This window comes from Panthera uncia, chromosome D4 (genome assembly GCF_023721935.1).
Source record: "Panthera uncia isolate 11264 chromosome D4, Puncia_PCG_1.0, whole genome shotgun sequence".
NCBI classification, from domain to species: domain Eukaryota; kingdom Metazoa; phylum Chordata; class Mammalia; order Carnivora; family Felidae; genus Panthera; species Panthera uncia.
Genome location: NC_064807.1, coordinates 30,107,307 through 30,124,734, shown reverse-complemented (window position 1 = coordinate 30,124,734; position 17,428 = coordinate 30,107,307). Strand labels below are relative to the sequence as shown.

The 17,428-nt window shown below is 39.4% G+C and overlaps 2 protein-coding genes across 2 annotated transcripts in view; one reads left to right on the top strand and one right to left on the bottom strand.

The window, feature by feature from the left end:
- The window catches only part of ZNF782 (zinc finger protein 782), a 75,279-nt gene that overhangs the window by 17,954 nt on the left and 39,897 nt on the right, over nucleotides 1-17,428 (top strand). The gene's annotated exons all lie outside the window — the stretch shown is intronic.
- Nucleotides 4,596-7,248, bottom strand: LOC125912181 (F-box/WD repeat-containing protein 2-like). Its single transcript, XM_049616493.1, is given in 3 exon segments — nucleotides 4,596-6,718; nucleotides 6,720-7,032; nucleotides 7,035-7,248. Coding segments are annotated over 3 exon segments (1,026 nt in total). The 5' UTR covers nucleotides 7,231-7,248; the 3' UTR covers nucleotides 4,596-6,201.

Below are 17,428 nucleotides of genomic sequence, written 5' to 3'. Positions count from 1 at the left end.
ATTGTAACTTGGTGTGCTCTTATTTAAGTTGATCTTATTTAGGGTTCTTGGAGCTTAATGAATCTGGATGTCCATTTCCCTCCCTAAATTTGAGACCTTTTTAGTCATGATTTCTTTAAATAAACCTTATGTCTCTTTCTCTCTTCTCCTGGGACTCCTAGAATGTGTGTATTGGTTCTTTTGTCCCATAAATCCCAAAGGTGTTCTTCACTTTTTTTCATTGCTTCTTCTTCTCTGACTAGATAATTTCAAATGACCTATCTTCAGATTTACAGATTATTTCTTCTTGATGAAGTCTGCTGTTGACATTCTCTATTACATTCATTGTGTTCTTTAGCCTCAGAATTTGTTGGTTTTTAAAAATTTTTTACTTTTATGATTTCTCTTTGTTGAACTTCTCATTTTGTTCGTGAAATATTTTCCTGGTTTCACTGAGCTATCTGTGTTCTTTTTTAGTTTGCTGATCTTTTTTAAAACAATTATTTTTAATTCTTTGCCAGCCAGTTCATAGATCTCCATATCTTTGGGGTTACTGTAAATTTATTCCTTTTTTTTTTTTTTTTTGGTAGTTTCATGTTTGTTGAGTTACTATAAATTTCTCTCTTTCTTTTGGTAGTCTCATGTTTGTTTTGTTTCTCATGTTCCTTGTAGTTTTGTGCTGATGTCCTTTGTAGGAGCATTCACTTCTTTTAAGCTTACAGACTGGATTCAGTAAAGAAAGACCTTTACTTAAGGGTGGGTATGAGGGGGCTAGTTGGGTCGTGTGTGGAAGCTGCATCCCTGGCAGGGGTGGGCAGCATACTGTGGACTTAGGGCAGCTCCATTAGCTGAAGTCAGCACTGGAGATTGTTGGCAGTGAAGGCTGCAGCTATAGCAGCAGCAAGAGCTTCTGGGGTCCTGGTGACAAAGGCTGTTGGACTGCCCCTGGTCTCCGTTGCCCCACTGATGGATATCATGGCCATGAGGCTCTCTTTTGGTGCCAGGGTGCAGACACACAGAATGGCAGCACCAAAGTCCAGGACTCAAGCATGTGTTTGGTATTGCCAGGGTGCCATGGCTCCAGCCCCAAAGGGAACACAGTAGTGTCTCCTGCTCCAGAGGGTTACAACAGCATGGACTCTGGGCAGCATAGGCAAAGACTAGAGGTGTCCTTATTGGAGAAGGTTGCAAGCTGTCTTTTGTGACAGTGAAGACTGTTAAGGTTGTTGGTAACAAAGGAGGTCCTTTCTGCTCTTCTTTTTCCCTAACAAAGGAATATGGCTGAGGGAATTCCTCCTGGCACCAAAGGGTGCCATGCTAGAACATGGGGTAATACATGTAAGATGTTTTCTGTGCTTTTCTATGCCACTGTCCTCAGTTTTTGCACTCTACTAGGTTGCTACAATGTGTTAATTATACTCTAGAGCTGACCCAGATCTATTTTCGTCAATGGATAGTTGTTAGATCATTATTGGGAAACAACAGCTCGGACCTCCTAGTCTACCCTCTTACACTGGAGTCTTCTTCACTTTTTTTTATGATTACATTTTCATGATTTATTTATTTTATAATTAGAAATTTGTACCTTTTAATTCCCATCACTTATTTCAAGCCCCTTTACCCCCTGCCTGTGACAACCACCAACCTATTCTCTGTATCTGTGCACTTGATTTTTGTTTTTAGATTCCACATATGAGATCATATCCTGTTCATCTTTCTCTGTCTGAATTATTGTACTTAGCATAATGCTGTCAAGATCCATTAATGTTGTCACAGATAGCAAGATTTCATTCTTTTTTAGGGCTGAATAAAATTCCATCTAAATAAATAAGTACAAATATATATAAATACATTTTCTTATCCATTTGCTTATCAGTGGACACTTGGGTTATTTCCATTTTCTTGGCTATCATAAATAATGCCAAGTGAACATGGGGGTTAATATGTCTCTTCTAGTTAGTGTTTTCATTTTCTTCAGATACTCAGAAGTGGAATTGCTGAATCATATGGTAGCTCTACTTTTAATTTTTGAGGAAACTCCATATTGTTTTCCATTGTGATTGTACCAATTTACATTCCCATCAATAATGCACGAGGATTTCCTTTTCTCCCCATACTCGCCAACACTTGTTATTTCCTATCCTTTTGATAATAGCCATTCTAACAAGTGTGAGGTGATAACTCATTTCGTTTTGATTTTCATTTCCCTGATTACTAATCATGTTGACCACATTTTCATGTATTTGTTGGCCATCTATGTGTCCTCTTTGGAAAAATCCATTCAGTTGCTCTGCCCATATTTTATTTTATTTTGTTTTTATTTTTTTAATATTTATTCATTTTTGAGAAAGAGACAGAGCGTGAGCAGGGTAGGGACAGAGAGAGAAGGAGACACAGCAGGCTCCTGGCTCTGAGCTGTCCGCACAGAGCCCAATGCAGGGCTTGAACTCACAAACCATGAGATCATGATCTGAGCTGAAGTCAGACACTTAACTGCCTGAGCCACCCAGGCACCTCTGCCCATATTTTAAATAAATTGTTTGGTTTTTGCTGTTAAGTTGTAGGAGTTCTTTATATATTTTGGATATTAATCCCTTATCAGATATATGGTTTTCATGTATTTTCTCCCATTCAAATAGGTTGCTTTTTTCATTTTGTTGATGGTACCTTTATTGTGCAGAAGCTTTTGTTTTATGTAGTCCCATTTGATTTTTTGCTTTTTTGCTTATGCTTTTGATGTTGAATCCAAAAAAGTCCTCACCAAGACCAGTGTCAAGGACCAAGCCTTTGTTTCCTTCTAGGAGTTCTATGGCTTTAGGTCTTAAATTCAAGTTTTTAATCCATTATGAGTTAATTTTTGTATATGGTTTAAGATAATGGTCCAGTTTCATAGTTTTACATGTGGCTGTCCAGTTTTTCCAACACCTATTTAAGAGACTGCCCTTTCCCTATTGTATATTTCTTGGCTCTTTTGTAGTGAGTTGATAGGCTATATATGCATAGGTTTATTTCTGGGCTATTTCATTGCTCTGTGTGTCTGTTTTTGTGCCAATACCATACCATTTTGATTACTACAGCTTTGTAATACAGTTTTAAATCAGGGAGTGTGATGCCCCTAGCATCTTTCTCAAGATTGCTTTGACTCTTTGGGGTCTTTTGTGATTATATACAAATTTTAGAATTGTTTCTTCCAGTTCAGTGAAAAATGCCATTGGAATTTTGATAGGGATTACATTGAATTTGCAGATTGCTTTGGGTAGTATGGACTTTTTAACAGTATTAATTATTCCACTCCATAAGCACAGAATATCTTTCCATTTATTTCTCTTCTTTAATTTTTTTCATCAATGCCTTATAGTTGTCACTGTATAGGTTTTTCACCTCTTTGATTAAATATATTCCTAGGTATTTTATTTTTTTATTATAACTGGGATTGTTTTTGTTTTTTTCTTCTGATAGCTTGTGTATAGAAACACACCAGTTTTCTGTATCTTGATTTTTATATCCTACAACTTTACTGAATTCATGTATTCAAAGAGTTTTTTGGTAGAGTCTTTAGGGTTTTCTATGTATAATGTGTCATTTGCAAATAGTGACAGTTTTACTTCCTTACTGATTTGGATGCCTTTTATTTCTTTTCCTTGCCTAATTGCTGTGGCTAGGACTTCCAATAGGATGTTAAATAAATTAGTGAGAGTGGGCGTCTTTTTTCCTGATCTTAGAGGAAAAACTCTCAGCTTTTCACCATTCAGTATGATATTAGCTCTGGGCTTGTTATATATGGCTTTCACTATGTTGAGATACATTCCCTCTGTACTCATTTTGTTGAATTTTTTTATCATAAATGGACATTGAATTTTATCAGATACTTTTTCTGCATATTGATATGACCACATGATTTTTATTCTTCATTTTGTTAATATGGTATATCTCATTGATTGATTTCCAAATATTGAACCATCCTTGCATCTTTGGAATAAATTTTACCTGATCATGCTATATGATCCTTTTAGTGTGTTGTTGAATTCAGTTTGCTAATATTTTGTTGAGGACTATGTATGTTCATCTAGAATATGGGCCTGTAATTCTCCTTCTTGTGGTGTTCTTGTCTGGTTTTGGTATCAGAGTAATGCTGGCCTCATAAAATGAATTTGAAAGTGTTCCCTCCTCTTACTTCACGTTGTTGTTGTTGCTTTACCATTGAATTTTGTGAGTTCATATAGTCTAGATATAAGTTTTTTGTCAAATGTATAATTTGTACATGTTTATACTAGTCTGTGCCTTGTCTTCTCATCCTCTTCATAAAGTCTTTAGCAGAGTGTAAATTTTTAATTTCGATGAAGTCCTATTTATCAGAGTGTTTTGTTGTTGTGTCTAAGAATGCTTCACCAAGTTTTTGGTCCAAAGGTTTTCTCCACGTTTTAAAAAATTAGGTCATTTTACATTTACATTTACATTAATGGTGCATTTTGAGTTAATTCCTGTATAGTGAAGTTTATGCTGAGATCATTTTGTTGCCTGTGGATATCTACTTGTTCTGTACCATTACCTTTCTTCCATTGAATTTTTTCCTTTGTCAAAAATCAGTTGGCTGTATTTTCATTGGTTAGTTTCTGGGTTTTCTAAATCAGGTAAAGTGATGCTTCCCAAATCATACTTCTTCAACATTGTTTTATCTCTTCTGATTACTTCAGCTTTACATATAAATTTAGAATAATGTTGTGTTTTTTAAAATCTTACTTGCTCTGGCAATTACATTTAATGTATCAGTTTCCAATTCTTATAAGAGTTAATATCTGTACTGTGTTACAATCCGTAAACAAATGATATATACTTATTTAGATCTTTGATTTCTGTTATCAGGGTTTTATAGTTTTCAGTATAAAAGTCCTGTACATGTTTTATTCAATGTATACCTCAATCAGTAATCAATTTTTGATTATTTTGAGGGATTGTAAACGGCATTGTATTTTACTTTGTTTTCTTATCAGTTGTTAGTTTATAGAATATTTTTATATGTCCTTTTATGCTGAGAGCTTGCTGAACTTTCTTAGGAGTGGTAAGAGCAGTGGTAATTTGCCTTGTTTCCAGTCTTAGAGGGAAAGCATCAGTCTTTCACCAGGTTATATTATTTGGCAGGAGGTCTTTTACATTCTTCATCAACTTGAGGAAGCTCTCTTATTTCTCCTATTTCCAGTTTTCAGAGAGTATTTCTTATGAATGGATTTTGAATTTTGTCAAAAAACATTTTTGTCTCTACTTGCTATAATTTTATGGTTTTTCTTATTTATCTCATTAATGTGGTAGACTACATTGAATGATTTTTAAATACTGAATCAGCCTTGCATACTTGGAATAAACCTTACTTGGTCATGTCATATAATTCTTTTTTTGTTGCTAAATTCTGTTTGCTAATATTTCTTTTAATGTTTATTTATTTTGAGAGACAGAGAGAGCGAGCGCAACCGGGGGAGGGGCAGAGAGAGAGAATCCTAAGCAGGCTTTGCACTGGCGGCACAGATCCCAACCAGGGACTCAAACTCAAAAACCATGAGATCATGACCTGAGTCCAGATCAAGAGTTGGATGCCTAACCGACTGAGCCACTCAGGTGCCCCATGTTTGCTAATATGTTTAAAGTAGTTTTGCATCTCTATCCATGAGATAAATTGGTCTATGGTTTTATACTGTCTTTGTCTTAGTATTCACATCAGGATAATGTTGACCTCATAAAACTGGTTTGAAATTGTTCTCTCCTTTCTATTATCTGGAAGAGATTGTGTGAAAATTATGTTTATTTTTCTTTAAATGTTTGGTAGAATTCTTTTTTTTTTTATAGTAAAAAGCTTTAATTTAATAGACTGAATGTGTTTTTATAGGCAACCAATTAGCAGATTAATGAGCCATTTAACTTTCTTTACTTAAAACCAATAGTCAAGAAAGATGAACCCAAAATGCATCCTCTTATACTGACCAACATAACTAAGTACAAATGAAGTCAGTGGCATACCCCCACTAGCATGCTGCGCTGTATGTCAATAAAACAAGCCCTCCCCCGCCCCGAGCCCTGGCCCCCCTGGCAAACATGGATAAATGATTGTGCACTGCACAATGATACCATTAGGTGAGAACTTTGGTTCGTATAGCTGGGTACCACAGAGGTTGCACTGAAAACCTGCAGCCCGGGCACCCAAAGTCAGTCAGCCATGGTAAGCTCGTGGCATCAGCCGTGCTCCTTCCACAACACCAGGTGAATACTGTGGTCAGGCATGCTGTTGGCAAAGACCAAGCCCATGTCATTGTGCCCATCTAGTCCATTGAGCCAGGATGCTTCGCCCGCCAGGAAGCTTGAGCCTCTCTTTGATTTCCTATACTCTGGCAGAGGCCAGCGGCTAATCAGGCTCTCTGTCCTCAAGTCCATGATATACAGGTAGCGGTTGTCAAACAGCAGGGCAAAGGTATCTCCAAAGCCAAGCAAGGCCAAGTTTGCTATCTCAGGAGTCTTGATGACCCTGAGAATATCATAACTGGCAAAGTCCCACTGGTAGAGACCCAGCGCGGAACTACAGACAATGTATTTGCCATCAAGATGAAGTCTTGGCTGCAGGCAGATACTCCTTTCCTCAGAGACAGACAATGTCTTCAAGCATTTGCAGTTAATTTCTCTCCCAATCGGCCAAATCTTGATCTCATATTTGTCCACACTTAAGAGTATGTAGTCTCCAGGGCTGTGCAAGAGACTTGACTTTGCACTTCTGCAAAACCACCTGTACAGAGAAGTCCATCTTTGTAGTAAGTGCATACACCCTGGCACTGTGTCCAATTAATGATGAGGTCTCAAAGGTTTCATGGTCCTCCAGTTGCTTCATTCTCAAAATAGCCTTCAAATAAACCTTCTTCCAGTGCAAAGCGTCCTGAGCAGAATCATCTATCTGCCAGCCCAAATTTTTACATGCAGTCTGCCACACGTCTGTACAGGCACTTATCACCTTATTCCACTGTTCAGAGACAAGGCAGCATGTGAGTAAAGTCTGGGGATCGAGCCATTTTAACAAAAACTGAGCTCCAGGTGAAGGAGTTTGAGCAAGTCCCGCTTGAGGAGAGGCTCCAGGTTATTGCAGAGATGCCTGAGCTGGACTGCCCCACTCAGACTAATCAGGTGATCCAGAGTTCCATTTTTTTCTGCAAGTCCGTCAGAGAAAGAAATGTAACAAATGTTATCAAGCCATGTCTCAAAGTCCTTTCTCTCCATAAGGTTATGGAAAAATTTACCTGAGCCAGCGTCTTCGGGGCCCGGGACCTCACGCTGGGCTCACACCGACTAGGCACGCTCCAGCCACCAGAGCCTCGTAGCGGCCAGGTCCGCTCCGCGGCCATGGTGCTTGGACCAGCGGCCGCCTCTCGGGGTCTGCAACCTGTTTGGTAGAATTCTTTAGCAAAAGTATCTGGTCCTGGAGATTTTTTTGTGTGTTTAAATTACAAATTCAGTTTCTTTAATAGTTATTGGACAATTTAATTATCACTTTTAGGTTAATTATATTATTTTTGCTTTCCTAGCTATTAGTCCATTTTATGTGTCAGATTTATGTGCATAGAGTTCACGATATTATTCTTTTGTTGTAATTTTGGTGTCAGTGGGTTCTGTTTTTTTATACCCTTGTTTTATATGTCATATTGATCATTTGTCTTATTTTTTCTTGTTCATTGTTTCTAGAAGTTTGTCAGTTTTATTCTTTTCATGCAGCTTTCTCTTACTGGATTTTTTAAAAATTGTTTTCTGTTTCCAATTTCATTGAGTTCTGCTCTTGAGTTTTCCTTCTGCTGAAGTTGGGTTTATTGTGCTCTCATACTTTTTTTTAATGTTTATTTTTGAGAGAGAAAGACAGAGCGCGAGCAGGGGAGGGGCAGAGAGGGAGATGCAGAAACCGAAGCAGACTCCAGGCACTGAGCTGTCAGTACAGACCCCAATGCAGAGCTCAAACCCATGAACCATGAGATCATGACCTGAGCCAAAGTCAGATGTTTAACCAACTGAGCCACCCAGACGTCCCTATTGATTTGAGACATTTTTTTTCTTTTCTAAAGTAAACATTTAGTGCTATAAATTTCTCAGCACTCCTTTAGCTGTATTATACAAATTGTGTATCAAGTCACTAAAACAAATTCTTCATTTATATTTCCTAATGTATCTCCTCCATGATAGATTACAGTATGTGATCTTGAAGAAATGTATTTAAAACATAACTATTTACTTAATACTCACTAGTTGGTAGATACCTGTGCAATTCTCAAGCTGTTTAATAGCACAGCCTTTAATTTTCCTAGAGTGGTTTGAACACTTAGCCAAGCATTCAACTAAGTACTAGAAAAGTAATTATGAACAAAATATAGAATGTCTGCTTTCAGGAAGTTCAGCATTCTAGGGGGAAATTAAAATTAAATTTTATAAGCAAATATAGCGCTGCAAAATGATAAGCACCAGGAAGCAAAATTATACAATGCAGTTTTTCTAATTGCAGTACTTGACTTCAGGGAGCTTAATGAAACCTTTCCATTTAAAAAAAAAAAAAATGGTGCTATTTGTTGAGGCTGGGTCGGGAGGGGTTCACTAGACTACTTTTTTTTTTTTAATTTTTTTAAATATTTATTTATTTTGTTTGTTTTGTTTTTAACTTTATTTATTTTTTAAAATTTATATCCAAATTAATATATAGTGAAGCAATGATTTTTTTTTCAATATATGAAATTTATTGTCAAATTGGTTTCCATACAACACCCAGTGCTCATCCCAAAAGGTGCCCTCTTCAATACCCATCACCCACCCTCCCCTCCCTCCCACCCCCCATCAACCCTCAGTTTGTTCTCAGTTTTTAAGAGTCTCTTATGCTTTGGCTTTCTCCCACTCTAACCTCTTTTTTTTTTTTTTTTTCCTACCCCTCCCCCATGGGTTTCTGTTAAGTTTCTCAGGATCCACATAAGAGTGAAAACATATGGTATCTGTCTTTCTCTGTATGGCTTATTTCACTTAGCATCACACTCTCCAGTTCCATCCACGTTGCTACAAAGGGCCATATTTCATTCATTCTCATTGCCACGTAGTACTCCATTGTGTATATAAACCACCATTTCTTTATCCATTCATCAGTTGATGGACATTTAGGCTCTTTCCATAATTTGGCTATTGTGGAGAGTGCTGCTATAAACATTGGGGTACAAGTGTCCCTATGCATCAGTACTCCTGTATCCCTTGGGTAAATTCCTAGCAGTGCTGTTGCTGGGTCATAGGGTAGGTCTATTTTTAATTTTTTGAGGAACCTCCACACTGTTTTCCAGAGTGGCTGCACCAATTTGCATTCCCACCAACAGTGCAAGAGAGCTGTTTCTCCACATCCTCTCCAGCATCTATAGTCTCCTGATTTGTTCATTTTGGCCACTCTGACTGGCGTGAGGTGATATCTGGGTGTGGTTTTGATTTGTATTTCCCTTATGAGGAGTGACGTTGAGCATCTTTTTTCATGTGCCTGTTGGCCATCCGGATGTCTTCTTTAGAGAAGTGTCTATTCATGTTTTCTGCCCATTTCTTCACTGGGTTATTTGTTTTTCAGGTGTGGAGTTTGGTGAGCTCTTATAGATTTTGGATACTAGCCCTTTGTCCGATATGTCAGTTGCAAATATCTTTTCCCATTCTGTTGGTTGCCTTTTAGTTTTGTTGGTTGTTTCCTTTGCTGTGCAGAAGCTTTTTATCTTCATAAGGTCCCAGTAATTCATTTTTGCTTTTAATTCCCTTGCCTTTGGGGATGTGTCAAGTAAGAGATTGCTATGGCTGAGGTCAGAGAGGTCTTTTCCTGCTTTCACCTCTAAGGTTTTGATGGTTTCCTGTCTCACATTCAGGTCCTTTATCCATTTTGAGTTTATTTTTGTGAACGGTGTGAGAAAGTGGTCTAGTTTCAACCTTCTGCATGTTGCTGTCCAGTTCTCCCAGCACCATTTGTTAAAGAGACTGTCTTTTTTCCATTGGATGTTCTTTCCTGCTTTGTCAAAGATGAGTTGGCCATACGTTTGTGGGTCTAGTTCTGGGGTTTCTATTCTATTCCATTGGTCTATGTGTCTGTTTTTGTGCCAATACCATGCTGTCTTGATGATGACAGCTTTGTAGTAGAGGCTAAAGTCTGGGATTGTGATGCCTCCTGCTTTGGTCTTCTTCTTCAAAATTACTTTGGCTATTCGGGGCCTTTTGTGGTTCCATATGAATTTTAGGATTGCTTGTTCTACCTTCGAGAAGAATGCTGGTGCAATTTTGATTGGGATTGCATTGAATGTATAGATAGCTTTTGGTAGTATTGACATTTTGACAATATTTATTCTTCCAACCCATGAGCAGGGAATGTCTTTCCATTTCTTTATATCTTCTTCAATTACCTTCATAAGCTTTCTATAGTTTTCAGCATACAGATCTTTTACATCTTTGGTTAGATTTTTTCCTAGGTATTTTATGCTTCTTGGTGCAATTGTGAATGGGATCAGTTTCTTTATTTGTCTTTCTGTTGCTTCATTGTTAGTGTATAAGAATGCAACTGCTTTCTGTACTTTGATTTTGTATCCTGCAACTTTGCTGAATTCATGTATCAGTTCTAGCAGACTTTTGGTGGAGTCTATCAGATTTTCCATGTATAGTATCATGTCATCTGCAAAAAGTGAAAGCTTGACTTCATCTTTGCTAATTTTGATGCCTTTGATTTCCTTTTGTTGTCTGATTGCTGATGCTAGAACTTCCAACACTATGTTAAACAACAGTGGTGAGAGTGGGCATCCCTGTCATGTTCCTGATCTCAGGGAAAAAGCTCTCAGTTTTTCCCCATTGAGGATGATGTTAGCTGTGGGCTTTTCATAAATGGCTTTTATGATGTTTAAGTATGTTCCTTCTATCCCGACTTTCTCAAGGGTTTTTATTAAGAAAGGGTGCTGAATTTTGTCAAAGGCCTTTTCTGCATCGATTGACAGGATCATATGGTTCTTATCTTTTCTTTTATTAATGTGATGTATCACGTTGATTGATTTGCAAATGTTGAACCAGCCCTGCATCCCAGGAATGAATCCCACTTGATCATGGTGAATAATTCTTCTTATATGCTGTTGAATTCGATTTGCTAGTATCTTATTGAGAATTTTTGCATCCATATTCATCAGGGATATTGGCCTGTAGTTCTGTTTTTTTACTGGGTCTCTGTCTGGTTAGGAATCAAAGTAATACTGGCTTCATAGAATGAGTCTGGAAGTTTTCCTTCCCTTTCTATTTCTTGGAATAGCTTGAGAAGGATAGGTATTATCTCTGCTTTAACCTTTTATTTATTTTTGAGACAGAGAGAGACAGAGCATGAACGGGGGAGGGGCAGAGAGAGAGGGAGACACAGAATCGGAAGCAGGCACCAGGCTCTGAGCCATCGGCCCAGAGCCCGACGCGGGGCTCGAACTCACGGACCGTGAGATCATGACCTGAGCCGAAGTCGGATGTTTAACCGACTGAGCCACCCAGGTGCCCCTATCTCTGCTTTAAACGTCTGGTAGAATTCCCCTGGGAAGCCATGTGGTCCTGGACTCTTATTTGTTGGGAGATTTTTGATAACTGATTCAATTTCTTTGCTGGTTATGGGTCTGTTCAAGCTTTCTATTTCCTCCTGATTGAGTTTTGGAAGAGTGTGGGTGTTTAGGAATTTGTCCATTTCTTCCAGGTTGTCCAATTTGTTGGCCTATAATTTTTCATAGTATTCCCTGATAATTGTTTGTATCTCTGAGGGATTGGTTGTAATAATTCCATTTTCATTCATGATTTTATCTATTGGGGTCATCTCCCTTTTCTTTTTGAGAAGCTTGGCTAGAGGTTTATCAATTTTGTTTATTTTTTCAAAAAACCAACTCTTGGTTTCATTGATCTGCTCTACAGTTTTTTTAGATTGTATATTGTTTATTTCTGCTCTGATCTTTATTATTTCTCTTCTTCTGCTGGGTTTGGGGTGTCTTTGCTGCTCTGCTTCTATTTCCTTTAGGTGTGCTGTTAGATTTTGTATTTGGGATTTTTCTTGTTTCTTGAGATAGGCGTGGATTGCAATGTATTTTCCTCTCAGGACTGCCTTCGCTGCATCCCAAAGCGTTTGGATTGTTGTATTTTCATTTTCGTTCGTTTCCATATATTTTTAAATTTCTTCTCTAATTGCCTGGTTGACCCATTCATTGTTTAGTAGGGTGTTCTTTAACCTGCATGCTTTTGGAGGTTTTCCAGACTTTTTCCTGTGGTTGATTTCAAGCTTCATAGCATTGTGGTCTGAAAGTATGCATGGTATAATTTCAATTCTTGTATACTTATGAAGGGCTGTTTTGTGACCCAGTATGTGATCTGTGTTGGAGAATGTTCCATGTGCACTCGAGAATAAAGTACATTCTGTTGCTTTGGGATGCAGAGTTCTAAATATATCTGTCAAGCCATCTGATCCAGTGTATCATTCAGGGCTCTTGTTTCTTTATTGACTGTGTGTCTAGATGATCTATCCATTTCTGTAAGTGGAGTGTTAAAGTCCCCTGCAATTACCACATTCTTGTCAAAGGTTGCTTATGTTTGTGAGTAATTGTTTTATATATTGGGGGCTCCCGTATTCGGCAATAGACATTTATAATTGTTAGCTCTTCCTGATAGATAGACCCTTAATTATTATATGATGACCTTCTTCATCTCTTGTTACAGTCTTTAATTTAAAGTTTAGTTTGTCTTATATAAGTATGGCTACTCCAGCTTTCTTTTGGCTTCCAGTAGCATGATTAATAGTTCTCCATCCCCTCACTCTCAATCTGAAGGTGTCCTCAGGTCTAAAATGTCTCTTGTAGTCAGCAAATAGATGGGTCTTGTTTTTTTATCATTCTGATACCCTATGTCTTTTGGTTGAAGCATTTAGTCCATTTACATTCAGTGTTATTATAGAAAGATATGGGTTTAGAGTCATTGTGATGTCTGTAGGTTTCATGCTTGTAGCGATGTCTCTGGTACTTTGTCTCACAGGATCCCCCTTAGGATCTCTTGTAGGGTGGTTTGGTGGTGACAAATTCCTTCAGTTTTTGTTTGTTTGGGAAGACCTTTATCTCTCCTTCTATTCTAAATGACAGACTTGCTGGATAGAGGATTCTCGGCTGCATATTTTTTTCTGTTCTTCACATTGAAGATCTCCTGCCAATCCTTTCTGGCCTGCCAAGTTTCAGAAGAGAGATCAGTCACGAGTCTTATAGGTCTCCCTTTATATGTTAAAGCACGTTTGTCCCTTGCTGCTTTCACAATTTTCTCTTTATCGTATATTGCCAGTTTCACTATGATATGTCGTGCAGAAGATCGATTCAAGTTACGTCTGAAGGGAGTTCTCTGTGCCTCTTGGATTTCAATGCCTTTTTCCTTCCCCAGATCAGGGAAGTTCTCAGCTATTATTTCTCAGCTCAGCTACACCTTCAGCACCTTTCCCTCTCTCTTCCTCCTCTGAATACCAATAATGCATATATTATTTCTTTTTAGTGCATCACTTAGTTTCCCCTCATACTCCTGGATATTTTTATCTCTCTTTTTCTCAGCTTCCTCTTTTTCCATAATATTATGTTCTAGTTCACCTATTCTCTCCTCCGCCTCTTCAATCCAAGCTGTGGTCGTTTCCATTTTATTGCATCTCGTTTATAGCGTTTTTCAACTCCTCCTGACTATTCCTTAGTCCCTTGATCTCTGTAGCAATAGATTCTCTGCTGTCCTCTATACTGTTTTCAAGCCCAGTGATTAATTTTAAGACTATTATTCTAAATTCACTTTCTGTTATATTATTTAAATCCTTTTTGATCAGTTCATTAGCTGTTGTTATTTCCTGGAGATTCTTTTGAGGGGAATTCTTCCGTTTGGTCATTTTTGATGGTCCCTGGAGTGGTGCGGACCTGCAGGACACTTCCCCTGTGCTGTGGTGTATAACTGGAGTTGGTAGGCAGGGCCGAGTCAGACCTGATGTCTGCCCCCAGCCCGCCGCTGCGGCCACAGTCAGACTGGTGTGTGCCTTCTCTTCCCCTCTCCTAGGGGCGGGATTCACTGTGGGGTGGCGTGGCCCATCTGGGGTACTTGCACACTGCCAGGCTTGTGGTGCTGGGGATCTGGCGTATTAGCTGGGGTGGGTAGGCAGGGTGCACGGGGCAGGAGGGGCAGGCTTAGCTCGCTTCTCCTTTGGTGATCCACTTCAGGAGGGGCCCTGTGGCAGCGGGAGGGAGTCAGTCCCGCTGCCGGAGGGGTGGCTCTGCAGAAGCACAGCCGTGGGTGTTTGCACGGTGCAAGCAAGTTCCCTGGCAGGAACTGGTTCCCTTTGGGATTTTGGCTGGGGATGGGCGAGGGAGATGGCGCTGGCGAGCTCCTTTGTTCCCCGCCAAACTGAGCTCTGTCCTCCTGGGGCTCAGCAACTCTCCCTCCCGTTGTCCTCCAGCCTTCCCGCTCTCTGAGCAGAGCTGTTAACTTATGACCTCCCAGATGCTAAGTCCCGCTTGCTGTCGGAACACACTCTCTGGCCCCTCCACTTTTGCAAGCCAGACTCGGGGGCTCTGCTTGGCTGGCGGGCTGCCCCTCTGCCCCAGCTCCCTCCCTCCAGTCCGTGTAGCGCGCACCGCCTCTCCACCCTTCCTACCCTCTTCCATGGGCCTCTCATCTGCTCTTGGCTCCAGAGACTCCGTCCTGCTAGTCTTCTGGCAGTTTTCTGGGTTATTTAGGCAGGTGTAGGTGGAATCTAAGTGATCAGCAGGACGCGCGGTGAGCCCAGCGTCCTCCTACGCCGCCATCTTCCCTAGAAAGCAAAATTTTAGTAGATTCCTTAATGCCCTTACCCTTTTAGACCATCCCTCCTCCCACAGCCCCTCCAGCAACCCTCAGTTTGTTCTCCATATTTATGAGTCTCTTTTGTTTTGTCCCCCTCCCTGTTTTTATATTATTTTTGTTTCCCTTCCCTTATGTTCATCTGTTTTGTCTCTTAAAGTCCTCATATGAGTGAAGTCATATGATTTTGGTCTTTCTCTGACTAATTTCTCTTAGCATAGTAGCATAATACCCTCCAGTTCCATCCACATAGTTGCCAATGGCAAGATTTTATTCTTTTTGACTGCCGAGTAATACTCCATTGTATACCACTTTTCTTTATCCATTCATCCACCGATGGGCATTTGGGCTCTTTCTATACTTTGGCTACTGTTGATAGTGCTGCTATAAACATCGGGGTGCATGTGTCCCTTCAAAACAGCACACCTGTATCCCTTGGATAAATGCCTAGTAGTGCAATTGCTGGGTTGCTGGGTTGTAAAACTATTTTTAGTTTTTTGAGAAACCTGCATACTGTTTTCCAGAGTGGCTGCACCAGCTTGCATTGCTACCAACAATGCAAAAGAGATCCTCTTTCTCCACATCCTCACCAACATCTGTTGTTGCCTGAGTTGTTAATGTTAGCCATTCTGACAGGTGTGAAGTGGTATCTCATTGTGGTTTTGATTTCTGTTTCACTAATGATGAGTGATGTTGAGCATTTTTTCATGTGTCAGTTGGCCATCTGGATGTCTTCTTTGGAGAAGTGTCTATTCATGTCTTTCTGCCATTTCTTCACAGGATTATTTGATTTTTGGGTGTTTAGTTTGCTAAGTTCTTTGTAGATTTTGGATACTAACCCTTTATCTGATATGTCATTTGCAAATACCTTCTCCCATTCTGTCGGTTGCCTCTTAGTTTTGCTGATTGTTTCCTTTGCTGTGCAGAAGCTTTTTATTTTGATGAGGTCCCAGTAGTTCATTTTTGCTTTTGTTTCCCTTGCCTCCGGAGATGTGTTGAGTAAGAAATTGCTGCAGGCAAGATCAGAGAGGTTTTTGCCTGCTAGCTCCTCGAGGATTTTGATGGCTTCCTGTCTTACATTGAGGTCTTTCATCCACTTTGAGTTTATTTTTGTGTATGGTGTAAGAAAGTGGTCCAGGTTCACTCTTCTGCATGTCACTGTCCAGTTTTCCCAGCACCACTTGCTGAAGAGACTGTCGTTATTCCATTGGATATTCTTTCCTGCTTTGTCAAAGATTAGTTGCCCATACGTTTGTGGTTCCATTTCTGGATTCTCTACTGTATTCCATTGATCTGAGTGTCTGTTCTTCTGCCAGTACCATGCTGTCTTGTTGATTACAGCTTTGTAGTATAGCTTGAAGTCTGGGATTGTGATGCCTCCTGCTTTGGTTTTCTTTTTCAAGATTGCTTTGGCTATTCGGGGTCTTTTCTGGTTCCATACAAATTTTAGGATTATTTGTTCTAGCTCTGTAAAGAATGCTGGTGTTACTTTCATAGGGATCGCGTTGAATATATAGATTGCTTTGGGTAGCATGGACATTTTCACAATATTTGTTCTTCCTATCCAGGAGCATGAAATCTTTTTCCATTTCTTTGTGTCTTCCTAAATTTCTTTCATCAGCTTTCTGTAGTTTTCAGCATACAGATTTTTCACCTGTTTGGTTAGATTTATTCCTAGGTATTTTATGGTTTTTGGTACAACTGTAAATGTGATCGATTCCTTGACTTCTCTTTCTGTCGCTTCATTGTTGGTGTATAGGAATGCAACCGATTCCTGTGAATTGATTTTATATCCTGCAACTTTGCTGAATTCATGAATCAGTTCTAGCAGTTTTTTGGTGGAAGCTTTTGGGTTTTCCTTATACAGTATCATGTCACCTGTGAAGAAGGGAAGTTTGACCTCCTCCTAGCCAATTTGGATGCCTTTTATTTCTTTGTGTTGTCTGATTGCAGAGGCTAAGACTTCCAATACTGTGTTGAATAACAGTGGCGAGAGTGGACATCCCTGTCTTATTCCTGTCCTTAGGGGGAAAACTCTCAGTTTTTCCCCATTGAGGATGATATTAGCGTTGGGTTGCTTGTATATGGCTTTTATGATCTCGAGGTGTGATCCTTCTATCCCTACTCTCTTGAGGGTTTTTATCAAGAAAGGATGCTGTATTTTGTCAAATGCTTTCTCATCATCTATTGAGAGGATCATATGGTTCTTGTCCTTTCTTTTATTGATGTGCTGAATCACGTTAATTGTTTTGTGAATATTGAACCAGCCCTGCATCCCAGGTATAAATCCCACTTGGTCGTGGTGAATAATTTTTTTAATGTATTGTTGGATCCGGTTGGCTAATATCTTGTTGAGGATTTTTGCATCCATGTTTATCAGGGAAATTGGTCTATAGTTCTCCTTTTTAGTGGGGTCTCTGTCTGGTTTTGGAATCAGGGTAATGCTGGCTTCAGAGAAAGAGTTTCGAAGTTTTCCTTACATTTCTATTTTTTGGAACAGTTTCAAGAGAATAGGTGTTAACTCTTCTTAAATGTTTGGTAGAATTCCCCTGGAAAGCCATCTGGCCCTGGACTCTTGTTT